This window comes from Puma concolor, chromosome F2 (genome assembly GCF_028749965.1).
Source record: "Puma concolor isolate L17-30 chromosome F2, mPumCon1.1.hap2, whole genome shotgun sequence".
Lineage (NCBI taxonomy): Eukaryota > Metazoa > Chordata > Mammalia > Carnivora > Felidae > Puma > Puma concolor.
This window is the reverse complement of record NC_141684.1, coordinates 72,497,318-72,510,894: the sequence shown is the minus strand read 5'-3', so window position 1 is coordinate 72,510,894 and position 13,577 is coordinate 72,497,318. Positions and strand designations below refer to the sequence as shown.

Below are 13,577 nucleotides of genomic sequence, written 5' to 3'. Positions count from 1 at the left end.
GCAAATGTTCACATGTGCCTTTCCTAAGAAGAGGTTCCCAGACTCCAAAAGAGTTAAGTCTCACAGGATTCTAATATTCCCACCACTCCTATACTCGTCGGGAAACGGAGCACAGGAAAGAGTAAGTAGCTTGTTAGATTCGAATCCAAGTTAGAAATCTAAGGTCTTATTTTCTCAGCATTCCAAACGATTTCCCTAAATGGGAGAAGGCTGACCCACCTGCTACTGTCCTGTTGTCTGCTTTTTTAGAACACCTGTGTGCTGTACTTGCACAGCAGTGCCAGTGAGATGAGCAAGCGGCTGTTTAGTCTACACAGTGGTTTTTCACTAGACTTCCTTGGGATCTCAGGCTGAGAATACGGGCGGCACCTATTGCTTACTGCATCTGGAAAACTTCTAGAAGCAAGGTTGCGTGCAAATCCCGTCATCATCCGTGGAGTGTGCTTTGACTTCGAGTTTGTCACGGAGCAGAAAGGAACCCAGTTGAGCTTCTTCAAGAAGGCGACTATGGAGCTGAAGGCAGTTGGGTTCTGCATCCAAAACCCCGTTCACCCCCCGGCTCTGACCCCTAAGACCCCAACGACCCGATCAGGTCACCTCTTTAGGCTTCAGTTTCCACGTGCGTATAAGCGTGATGGCAGTACTTGTGAGGACGGTCCAAGGAGTGAGATAATTCACGACAATCACTCAGCATACGTCTAGCACGCAGACGTGCTCGGCAGCTACTAGCACAACTTCTTGTGAAGTCAAACCTTTAGCATCCTGAGATAAATATTTAGCTACAACTTGATAGGTAAAAAGCAGACTGGAGGTCAGAAGCCAACTGACTGAGAAAACAGAAAGGGCTCCCTCCTTGCATTTGATGTGTCAACCCCACGTAAGGGCTGCGTCTAGAATCTTCATACCATGCACCGGGTCACTGAGGAGCGACAGAGACTAGAAACCGTACTGCGTACATATATTTTAGGAAATGCTTCTTTTTGGATTGACCTTGAGGCTTATGTTAAAACTAGGTTAATTTTATATTTACATATTCGGAGCTGACAATAAATCTTTCAAGCCTCAGACCTCAGCCTGAAGCAAATTCAGTGAAAACAGCTTCTTCTCAAACAGATGAGCTGAATCCACAGCGAGCCAGCCTCAAATCACTGCATTCTTGGAGAGAACTATTTCACAAGAAACGTTTCTCTGATCATAGGCAACACTTTGAAGACTTCAAACGTCAACAGAGATGGAGGGAAAAACATGTCCTTCTGAAATGCCAATTTTTCTGAAGTAACCCCCCCCCCCAAACCTTTAGTCACTTCAAATGGTTTCAAGACCATACTGGGTTATCTCCCACTGAAGAGACAGACATTGAGAAATGAGCAGAATAATATTTTCAGGATAAAAGTCTGCAATGAAATTCAAATGTCAGGGCAGTACAGAGACTTTCACTGTCACACGTATCAGTAGGGATGATTTCGTTGATTTTTAATACTACTCTACTTAAACATGGTTGTTTTTAACCAATTTAAGAGAGACAGAGACACAGAGAGAGAGAGGGAGAGAGGGAGAGGGAGAGAGAGAGAGAGAGAGAGAGAGACAACAGAGACCCAAGCTTCAGGGAGAAAGCCTCATCTCCTAAAGGTAGCAGAGTTGAACAGTGACTGGTCTCTGAACCAGGAGTGCACTCTACTTAGTCTAAAGCATTTACTCCAACCTTCAGTGACTCATGAACCAATTTATTCACTCAAAGTTCAGCTTTAAAACTGCATTCTTTAGGAGTGCATTTAAAGTGCTAAGTTACATGGTTTCAGGTTTGGCACCAATTATTTTCAAAAGTTCCCAAGTTTCTATAAATATCCTCTACCAGACTTCTTTTGACTTACATCTCTGTTATCATGTTAAAAGAGAAAAATAACACATAAAAGTCAATATTCTCATATTATTTTATCATCAGGTAATGGCAATAAGCGAATTAGAGTAATATAACTCCTTATGGCAGCCATCAAAAGCAAGTCAAAAGCAGGCTGTACTTAAATAGTCCATATACACTTCTATATCCTGGGATTATACGCTATATGTCATTTATAGGATTCTCCAGCTTTCATGTACTCAGACTTGTTTTCATTTATTTCATTTTCTTCAATCTACTATCTCACTTTTTTTTCTAAAACCGTTGCTCCCTCTTTTTTTATTAACTTCTCATCCATAAACCAACTCATCTGTCTTTGACTCCTTAATCTGATCTAATTTTCCTAAGAGCTTAGAGAAGAGAATATCCTCTCCCCAGGAACAATGATGTCAACCTTCCCTTATTCCAATCCTCAGTCCTGGTCTCTGTCACTGTCTTCCCATCTTTGCTTGAAGATGGTTACTGATGAGCTACGCAAACATCATCAAAATTGCAGTCCAGACATGGACAGACATTGCTCTAAAGAAGATATACCAATGGCTAACAGACACATGAAAAAATGCCCAACATCACTCATTATCAGGGAAATACAAATCAAAACCACAGTGAAATACCACCTGTCAGATCGCTAAAAATAACAACTCTGGAAACAACAGATGTTGGCAACAACGCAGAGAAAGGGGAACCCTACAGAGAAAACAGTATGGAGGTTCCTCAAAAAGTTAAAAACAGACCTACCCGATGACCCAGCAACTGCACTACTAGGTATTTATCCAAAGGATACAAAAATGCTGATTTCTCGAAGGGGCACACGCACCCCGATGTTTATAGTAGCACTATCGACAATAGCCAAAGCATGGGAAGAGCCCAAATGTCCATCAACTAATAAACAGATGAATGGATAAAGATGTGGTATACACACACACACACACACACACACACACACACACAATGGAATATTACTAAGCCATCAAAAGGAATGAAATTTTGCCATCTGCAACAACATGGATGGAACTAGAGTGTATTATGCTAAGGGAAATAAGTAAGTCAGAGGAAGACGAATACCATATGATTTCACTCATATGTGGAATTTTAATAAACAAAAGAGATGAACATAGGGAAAGGAAAGAAAATAAAATAAGATAAAAACAGAGAGGGAGGCAAACCATAAGAGACTGTTATGTATAAAGAAGAAACGGAGGGGGGCGCCTGGGTGGTGCAGTCGGTTAAGCGTCCGACTTCAGCCAGGTCACGATCTCGCGCTCCGTGAGTTCGAGCCCCGCGTCAGGCTCTGGGCTGATGGCTCGGAGCCTGGAGCCTGTTTCCGATTCTGTGTCTCCCTCTCTCTCTGCCCCTCCCCCGTTCATGCTCTGTCTCTCTCTATCCCAAAAATAAATAAACGTTGAAAAAAAAAAATTAAAAAAAAAAAAAAAAAGAAGAAACGGAGGGCTGCTGGAGGGTGACGGATGGGCTAAATGGGTGATGGGCATTGAGGGCACTTGTTGGGATGAGCACTGGGTGTTATATGGAAGCAACAAATCACTAAATTCTACTCCTGAAACCAATACTACCCTATATGCTATATAGTAACTAACTTGAATATAAATAAACTCTTGGAAGATAATTAATTAATTAATAAAATGCCAAGCTGATCATGTTATGCAAGGAGTTATAACTGTTTACCTGCTTGACTCTGTTCTAGGTAAGGAACCTCCGAAAGGAAGTATTGTGTTGTTCATTATTCTGTTCTCACTCTTTCTTTTGTAATGAATCTTCAAAAAATATTAGTTGGATGAATAAATAGCTGGTGACTTTAAAAAAAAAAAAAAAGAACTACAGTCTAGAGTTCATGACCACCACTATACTATCTGAATTAATTTCATCTATTTAGATTCTTTTTTTATCGTGACTACCAGAAGTTTTAATCTCACATATGCGGCTCATACGGTGTTTCCACTGGATACTCAATACTTACCTTCGAAACTCCGCATTCCAGTGTTAGAGTGCTGTTCTAAATTACACATGGAGGTAAATACAAGTAGACAAGAAATAGGGGTTCTCAAAGTGCGCTTCCTGGAAGAAGTTCCTACTCCAGTCATACTGAATCAGAAACTCTGTGGGGCCCAGCAATCTGTGTTCTTTTCTTTGTTTGTTTGTTTACTCATTTCGGGGGGGGAGAGAGGGACTGAGAGAGGGGGGCAAAGGATTTGAAGTGGGCTCTGTGCTGACAGCAACAAGCCCAGTGTGGGGCTCGAACTCATGAATCGCAAGATCATGACCTGAGCTGAAGTCCAACGCTTAAGTGACTGAGCCACCCAGGAGCCCCCCAGCAATCTGTGTTCTAACAAGCCCACAAGTTTGAGAATTCATGGATACAGAAGAAAATTTACAACAAATATTCCAAATGATTTGGAAAAAAATTTTTTTGACAGAGAGAGAGAGAGAGAGAGAGAGAGAGAGAGGTAGAGAGCGCACACATGCAAGCACATGAGCAGGGGAGGGGCAGAAGGAGGGAGAAAGAGGATCTTAAGTAGCGACTACATGGGGCTCTATCTCACAACCGTGAAATCATAACCTGAGCCAAAGTCAAGAGTCAGATGTTTAACTGACTGAGCCACTCTGGTGCCCCTGAAATGATTTTCAAACATGACCAGGCCATGGTCCCACAGCAACTTGGCTTTTAGGGTTAACAGCACCTCAAAACCCATGTGGAGCACACGGAAAGAGGGGCCCTGCTCCTGCCGCTGAGTCCTGGATATAGTAACATCCCCTTGGGTCACCCAGGACCAGGTGGGCTCCCAGGTCCCACTGGCTAAGCATGACCTGACCCAGGCTGCTGGGGTTAGGAAGAGTCCCGCTTTCCAACCTCTAAGAAACACGGAATGGGGAAGGATGAAGAGGAAGGAAAATGGAGAAGAAAAGAAAATTAAAAGTGGTTTTCCAAGTTCTAACAAGACAAATATCCACATAGTGAAGAACAACAAGCACATTTATATTCCTTTGCTTCACTGGGATCACGTAACGTTGAAAGAGATAAAAACAAAGACAGGCACATCTAACTTGAGAAAGCAGATAAATTAACAAATAGGAACAGATGAGTAAGAGGAAACAGAAGAGAGAAAAAAGGCAAAGGAGAGTAAAACTTTATCAGTCATCTGCGTGTGTGTGCGTGCACATACTTGTACACATGCCATTATATCAAAATAACCACATTTTATCAACCCTGAGTGTTGTTCACATTTTAATGTCTCTGGAAATCAGGATGTGTCTGAAAATTCTGTTGACAGACTTGATGAAATCTGGTTATTTTTTATTCCATTCTTGGAATCTCATCTCCAAACATAATAATTCAGCTGGAAAAAAATTTTCCTGTAGCATCCTAATGCTTAGACCACTGTTTATTGAAAAGTAAGTTAACAGTTATGGATCATAGCAAAATAAAAGAAAATTACACTCATTCAAATCCATCCAATAGCATGCTTTTTCCCCCTAGCATATGCTATGCTAACCAAGAATAATATGAACAAATTCAACTAAGCAGAGGCTCCCAGATCCATACTCTAGAATTCTGAGTACTTTAGAAGGGCGAAAATGCTCCAGGATAGGCTTAACTGTCAACTCTCCATCAACAAACAGAAGATGACTCCTCCTTAAATCCAGCTGCTGTGCATTTCATTAAAAGGTGTGATGATTTATGGGGCGCCTGGGTGGCGCAGTCGGTTAAGCGTCCGACTTCAACCAGGTCACGATCTCGCGCTCCGTGAGTTCGAGCCCCGCGTCAGGCTCTGGGCTGATGGCTCAGAGCCTGGAGCCTGTTTCCGATTCTGTGTCTCCCTCTCTCTCTGCCCCTCCCCCGTTCATGCTCTGTCTCTCTCTGTCCCAGAAATAAATAAACTTTGAAAAAAAAAAAAAAATTTTAAAAAGGTGTGATGATTTAGAGCTTTTTCTTTAATGTGGCTAGTGCAGACATTATTGTCCTATGGCAGATGGTTTATTTCAAGATACCCATTATTTCCGTAATAATACCCAGCAGCTTAATTTACATGTTAACCTTGGCATCTAAAAGTAAACATTTCTTCCTCAATACAGTTTTACATTTCTCAATATAGTCAGCTATGCAAAGACTCTAGCTACTATTTGCTGTTCCCTTTGTTATTTTATATACAATCCCTCCCCTTTTCTCTGTTCCTCTTTAAGGGCAATAATGATACGAGAGGTCTCAATTTTTCTTGGTCTAAATTTTAGAACCACATCTCTCCCTCTAGTCCCTCTCATTTTTATTGCCCTCTCTAGATCTTTTCCAATTTTGCTCTGCTTTCTCTGAAATTCTAAGAGCAGCAACAGTGAAACATTCAAGTCAACCGACAGACTAATTTATATCTTCCCCAAATTATGATTTTTTCCAAAATCACTCTAAAATGCATTCTAATATGTGCATGTGTGCATTTTAAATATAATTTTTGTCAAATTGGTTTCCATAGAATACCCAGTGCTCATCCCAACAGGTGCCCTCCACCCTGCCCATCACCCACTTTCCCCTCACCCCCACCCTCCCCCCCCCCCCCCGTCAACCCTCTGTCTGTTCTCAGTATCCAAGAGTCTCTTACAGTTTGCCTCCCTCCCTCTCTGTAACTTTGTTTTTCCCCTTCCCCTCCCCCACGGTCTCCTGTTAAGTTTCTCAAGATCCACATATGAGTGAAAACATATGGTATCTGTCTTTCTCTGCCTGACTCATTTCACTTAGCATAATACCCTCCAGTTTCATCCATGTTGCTGCAAATGGCCAGATTTCATTCTTTCTCATTGCCAAGTAGTATTCCGTTGTATATATAAACCACATTAAAATGCATTCTAATATGTGTATGTGTGCATTTTAACACTGCTGCCCTCTGAACAGATGCTAGCATGGAGCTTTGTGCAAATAGTACCTAAATCTTTTCTTAAAAAGCTACAGCTACCTGGGAAGTCATCTGTTTTCAAGAGGAGTTGGGATCATTTGGTTTTGGCTCCCAGAGAGGAAGATACGGCTTTTCCCAACAATCGAGGAACAGGTGGGTTAGGGTTAGAGTATGTCACTGACCCTACTCAGAGGGACAACAGAAAGCAAGGTCCCCTTTGAAGCCAGCCAGACACAAAGGCCCAGTGCTCTGTCTCTGAATCTTAGCATCGCACGCTAGTCAACAGGGGAGTAAAACACTATTGCTCAGATTTACAGAACATCGGTTGACATTCACAATGTAGTTCAACATTCACATCCCCGTGCGTTAACATGCTAGCAAGGGAATCCTTAATGGAGTTCTGAGAGGGATGGCGAATGTTCTCTTTTCTGGCCCACCAAGGTTAATCCTAACTTCCAATAAACAGAAAGGTATTGTGGTGTTAAAGTTTTATTTTTCACTGTAAGGTTTGATCTATCGTTAGAAAAGTACCCTAAACAAAGCGATGCTGAACAAATAGGACCGCAGACTCAGATTCTTCCACGTCATATTCACGTCTGAGACCTCTCCTCGTGGCTAAATACAACTAATACTTTTCAGCCGTTCATTTAATGTGTGTGCAGCATCGGATACTTCTCATCTCGCCGCTCCTTCCTCCTCAAAACTCACGCCCACGCCCCACCGTGGCTTCCAGACATTACGCCACATCAACCTCTTGACTGTCACCCCCTTCTTGAGTCACTGCACAGGGACAACTCTTGCAACGCATGCCCTCATCAGCTGCCACTCCCAGCATCATTCCCTTTCTCTCCCTGAAGGATCTCCCCTTCTACACGTAGGGCTCCAACCATCACCTATGTAATACGCCCTTTTCTTGGATGTCACAAAGGCATCTCGAACTCTCCGCATTTACAGCCACAAGCTCCTAATACTCTCCATAAAGCCAGCTCTTCCACTTTTGTTCCCTATCATGGTGGAGAGCAACATCACACTCACCGGTCACTCAAGCCAAAATCCAGGGAGTGGTATGTGGGTTTGAACTCCCTGAAAACCCTCCAGCGTCATCAGTCACCAATTCTACTACTTTATTATTTCTAAAGCCATTCCTCTCCTTTCATCTCACTGTCACGGGCTTAACTGAGGTTTCCATCTCCATCCTGTACCTACAGAGAGGTTTTTCAAATTCAAACCTGGCCTCGTCTCTTTCTTCCTCACAACATCCCAGAGATTCGTTGCCTTCAGGAAGCCTCCACGTCACAGTATCAAGGCTCTCTGATGAAGGTCAGGCCCTTCATCTCCTCTCCAACTTCACCTCATGCTGCTGGCCCTTTATACTAACAGCGTGCATCTCCAAAGTCCTCCGTGCCTATGCCGACACTTCTTCCCCGGTTGGCAATGCCCACTAACAATCGTGCCACACCCCATCACCTGGCCGGGGAAGGAGTACTAGATGGCTAAATCTTATCTGATGTCTGTCCTCTGTGCTACCACAAAATCATATTCACGTCATACCAAGGCACTGTTCACACAAAATTACTGTTCTTTAAGTGTGAACATATTCGCCTTCCCCCTAGAGGGTGAACTCCTTGAGGTCAGAACCATGTCTTACTGGTCCTCCACTTCAGTGCCTACTATGGTACCTGGAATATAGAAAATGCCAGATCACCCAATCGATCCATGAATGCATGAGTTAATGAATAAATTACCCATATTATTCTCAAAGGAGATCTTCCCCATGCTAACATCCGCCTTTGACAAGGGTAAAGGAAGACAGGACTATGGCAAAATACTATCAGTTAACTTCTTGCATTAATAGGGTCAGGGACATGTAAAAGCCAATGAATGCATCCCCAGCATCACAAAACATACTGTATATCAAGCCTCAACGCTTTGAAACTTGGTCATCCAAGATTTTATGCTACTGGCGGCAACAACAAGGAAACGTGTATCACTGTCCTAGAAGCAAGTTACAGGAGAAGTAAATGCAGAGGGATGTCTGATCTCTGATATACGTCATTCCCAGAACAATCATAATATCAGGACCGCTGAGGTTGCAATCGCTCACAGTCTGACCTGGGCGGGCTGGCCAACCACAAGCACAGCCTTCACACGCCCACCTCCTAATCCCAGACCTTCTTCCCTGCTTTGGAAATGTGATGTCGGAGACAGGACCAGACTTGGGGGTAACCAGACAGCAAAAGGAGAGTAGTAAGTCCCATGGGACGCTGCCAGCTCAGAAGAGTTCTCTTCTAAAAGACAGGATGCCCTCAGGAAAAAGTCCCAAGAGAAGGTTTCTACCATCTTCTCGACTCTTCTTCGCCCTTACTCTTTTCTTGGGTATCTCATTTGTTTGTGTCCACTGGCTCCTTCTCTTATGCCAATGATCCCTCCCTCAATCAGCCCCTGAAGATCTTGCTCTCTGTTTCCAACTGTCAAAAGAAACCAAACTCTTCCTACTTGAGGACACAAAACATAGGCCAAACAGGCAGAAACCTTCTCTGATACCAGTGAGATTTCCTGTCAAGGTCTCACATGGAAAAAAGAGGGTCTCAAAGGAACTGTAATGTCATAAAGGGCAAGACTTGAAAGGCGACAGTGCTTAGGCACCCAGTACTGATAATCACACGGAATCGGGGTGGATCCCCACAACTACCCACTGGCATTTGGGCTCATTTCTGTAAGGCAGAGTTAATTGCCACTCTGGTGGGCAGCACTCATCCTACGGAGATTCTCTGAGGCATCTGTCACTATTAACTTCTCTCCTCTACACGCTGGCAATGTTCTCTCCCATCCTGGATCCCAGGACATCATTCCCTCCTGACTGTCCTCAAGTCCTTCCTAGTGCCCTGCATGGTACCATCGCCTCCAGCTGCCCTGAGGTTCTCTAATCAGCTGGTGTCTTGTCTCCTCCTCAACTTGAGCACAACTCTGCGTCAAATCCACTTCTTCCTCTTCCTGGACATGAAGCCTGAATGCACTTCCCAGCCTCCCCCGCCGTCAGATGTGGCCATGTGGCTGAGTTCCAGCCAGGAGAAGGCAAGCATGAGTGTTCACCGTTTCTGGACTGGCCCTTAAAAAATCCTCCTGGAGATTCTTCACACTCTTCCCCTTTCTGTTGGCTACGTGCCCACACCTAGGGCAACTCTGCGAGTGAGGCAGTGTCTTTCAATCTGGTCCCTTAAACAACTGCACAGAGAGGAGCCTTCACCAGGAAGAAGAAACCCACTTGCTGGATTCTGAGTAAGAAATAAATTTCTTCTGTGACAAGTCATTGAAATGTTGACATTGACCGGTTACCGCAGCTACCATCTTGGTGTTCAAATCCAAACCCATAATCAGTAGTCCAAACTTCTATTCCTAACATTAGACTCCAATTTCTAACTCCTTTTCTCTCCTTCACTAGACTTACTCCTAATATCTTTCAGGAATTATTCACTTACTTCTTTTTCTAAGAATTAATTTTAAAAGTCCCCAGTCAGGGATGGGTTTCTCTCCTACGCATTTCCAGCACACCTCGCTGCTCACAATGAACATAATTATCTGTGTGACTGTTTGCTTCTTCAACTCTATGGCAAACTTTTTGAGGGTAAAGACTACGTTTTAATCTCTATGTTCTTGTTGGCACTGGGCATAGCTCCTTGTGAGACCAGAGGGATGAATGAATCAACAAGGGATCTGTTATATTAAAAATATGAAGGTATAAAGGTTATGTGATCAAAGTCTGTAAAAGGATGGCGAAGCTAAATTGGTAACTCTTAAAATTAATCCTTGGAAAAAAGAAAAATAAGAAGCAACTATTAAAGGCTGAAAGGATTTTGAAGATTTAAGGACAAGCAAAAAAGAAGGGTTTACTGAGTAGTTAGTAAACTTAAAGTTCTTATAAAATGATAGGGGATATAATAAAAATCTATAAAATGTTATTAAAGGAAACTTGGTTTGTTTGGAGTATAGCTTAAGACTTCTGAGATTGATCATGAAGAAAAAAAACATAGCCTTTTAGAACACATCCCTTAAATCCCTGGAGGACAGGAGACATTTGAAGTACCTCTCTTGTAATAATATCAAAATCATTATTTAAACACGTTATAATGATGTTGCCTCATGTTCCACCAGCCAACAGCCCAGGACATGCAACTTGGGGCCTCCACCCCTGTACATCAGCATTAGAGCACCTATGCAAAGCCTAAGGTGGGAAGTTAAGTGACCAAACGTGGGGCTAGAGAACAATCCGGATCTTTCCAGAGCATTCCTTTTACCTCCCCTTCAACCTTCTGCTTACAAAACTTTCTTGTGCAAGACAAGGAAGAAGTATTATAAAGCCCACGTGTCTCGCAGAAATAACCAACGTTCTCATTTCCAAGACCTTTCTCCTTTCCACTCCTGGGGAATCCTACACAAAGAAATAACTAGACTAATCAAAAGTCTGACTATTTCCGTGACTTCTATTTACTCTATAAAAACTAACTTTTAAAATACAGTTCATAAATGATAGCTTGGTTTTGTTCATCCCTGACCTTTCAATTCCTTTCACTGGTTCAAGACATTTATTTAACTTTCATCTGCAAAGATGTGACAGATCTAAAGGAAGCTAAAACATAAAAGACATTTCTCTCTTACAGAAACAATATTTAACCTTTAACTCAGAACTTCTTCTGAAAGATTTAAAACGTTGTACTCACCTGTAGCTGGGATATAGTTAAAGGGTATCGGAATAATATCCAGGTGACACCTTCACTGCAAGGTGGGATGGTAAGAGAGCCTTCATATACCCAATAATCTCGCAGCAAAGGATCTGTGCAACCACATGGACATGTCACGAAAATTTAAGTTAATGACAATCTTGAAGATTCCAATAATCATTTTCAAAATTGCAAACTGTCTAAACAACAGTTTTCAGACTGAAGTCATTTTAAACTAGAGCCTCACACATTTATTCTTAAACTAATCCTCACGAGAAAATAACTAGTGGGAAAATACGACAAACATTCTTTCTATTGTTTCTAGCGATTTCTATCATCGTATCACTATATAATCCAAATATGGCTATATAAACCTGATATATACGTACACATGTGTACGTATATACCAAGTTTGGTCACTTCGGAAGAAGTGTATGTGTGGTGTTTTGTACTTTAGTGAAGGACTGACCTGACTTACTCATACGTAATTCAGTACTAATTCAATACTTACTCCATGTGAGGCACTGTTTGTTCTAAGCACTTTACATGAACTCATCTAACCCTTACAACAAACAAGATACATAGTGTCATTAGCCCCATTTTTCAGACGGAAAAACTGAATCACAGAGGGTTACATAATTTGCCCAAGGTCGCTCAGCTAACTAACTGGCAGAGAGCCAGGATTCAAACCCAGGCAGTCTGACTTCAAAGTCTGTGTCTCCAACCATTCTGTTGTAGCTGCGTCTTATACTGCTCCCTCAACAGTAAAATATTAAAGTCCTATTATGACAGGACAAAAGAAATCATTCCTAAGAAATCTTTTAGCTCCGCATTAGAGGAATTCACAATCGAATATGATGGATAAGTGTTCAACACACGGCAAAAACCGCTTTGCCGTGAGGCAGTTAAATGTAGGAACCCGAAGATAACCATGCGTCAGCCTATTTGGTTTTGTTTAAAACACTAAGAAATAGCATAAAATTTAGGCAGAGAAATGTAAAGACAAAACTTTTATACCAAACAACCTTTAACTACAAACTATGTTTTGAGCATCTTATACACGATTCTTACATGCTCAGGTATACTTAAACGATTAGAGTAACACCTAAACAATAGCACCGCTGCAATTAGATACAAAGTTTATTTCACTCAGAGGTTAAAAAGAACCTCTCTGACCAATCCTAGAAGTGTATCAAGGTCATGTTATGCTCGTGCTTTTCACAGAGGTAGCCATTTTTACAGCTAAAAATCCAAAGGAAACTCTTCAGAGAATAATAGAACAAGTGACAAAATGTTTATTATTTCAAAAGGTTTACTCCCATGTTCAGAGCAACCTGAAACTAGTACCTACTACGGAGAATACAAGTTGTAAAGAAACTGTATTAACTAACAATACATAGTTATGTGTATTATGAGGGAAACAGTGCGGTCGTATCCACACGGTTAAAATTCCTCTTATGCCATCAAGATGAGCACCTACCTGGTAATAAAGTGTTAGGATTAAAGCAGGGTATTGTTTTGGACTTCCCCTGAAAAAGAAAAAAAAAAAAAATTTACCCCATGTTAAGATAAAACTTCTAAATCGAATAATAAAAATCCATTAGCACTAAAAATCCAGGTTGAAGTCTTTTCTGAACGGCAGCCTCGACACCACAGACTTGTGGGTTCCTGATTCTGTCTCCTCACTGGAGAAACAGCGGCTCGTTCCGACAAGATACTCCTGCTTTGAGCTTATGGTTCTTTCTCTGCTACAACGGTTCAATTTTCCCTTTAATCCCCGGAGTGAAATTTAACTCTGTCTGTCCAGCGTCTGTAGGCCCCACGCCAGGTACTTCTCCGGCCCTACCACATCCACACCAGAGACGGGCTTTGGTGTAAAATGCCTGAACCCTGGTTCAGGGAATCCTTCTGAAATGACCTTCCTCCCGCTGCTCTGCCCTCAGCTCCTAGCCTTCTGGCATTATAACCCGCCTCCGAAACTCTCACTTTGCTCCATTTGCATGTGGTAACCCAGCTCTACGATGTATTCTAGGTGCTCTCTTCCTCCAGGGAGGGAAAACTAAC

The 13,577-nt window shown here is 42.2% G+C and overlaps 1 protein-coding gene across 1 annotated transcript in view; it reads right to left on the bottom strand.

The window, feature by feature from the left end:
• CA8 (carbonic anhydrase 8 (inactive)) overlaps positions 1 to 13,577 on the bottom strand; it is an 89,567-nt gene that overhangs the window by 23,210 nt on the left and 52,780 nt on the right. Inside the window, exons 6-7 of the mRNA XM_025922570.2 lie at positions 12,994 to 13,042; positions 11,514 to 11,626 (exon numbers count right to left, since the gene is read on the bottom strand). Of these exons, the coding sequence (XP_025778355.2) occupies positions 11,514 to 11,626; positions 12,994 to 13,042 (162 nt within the window). The remainder of the gene's footprint in view (positions 1 to 11,513; positions 11,627 to 12,993; positions 13,043 to 13,577) is intronic.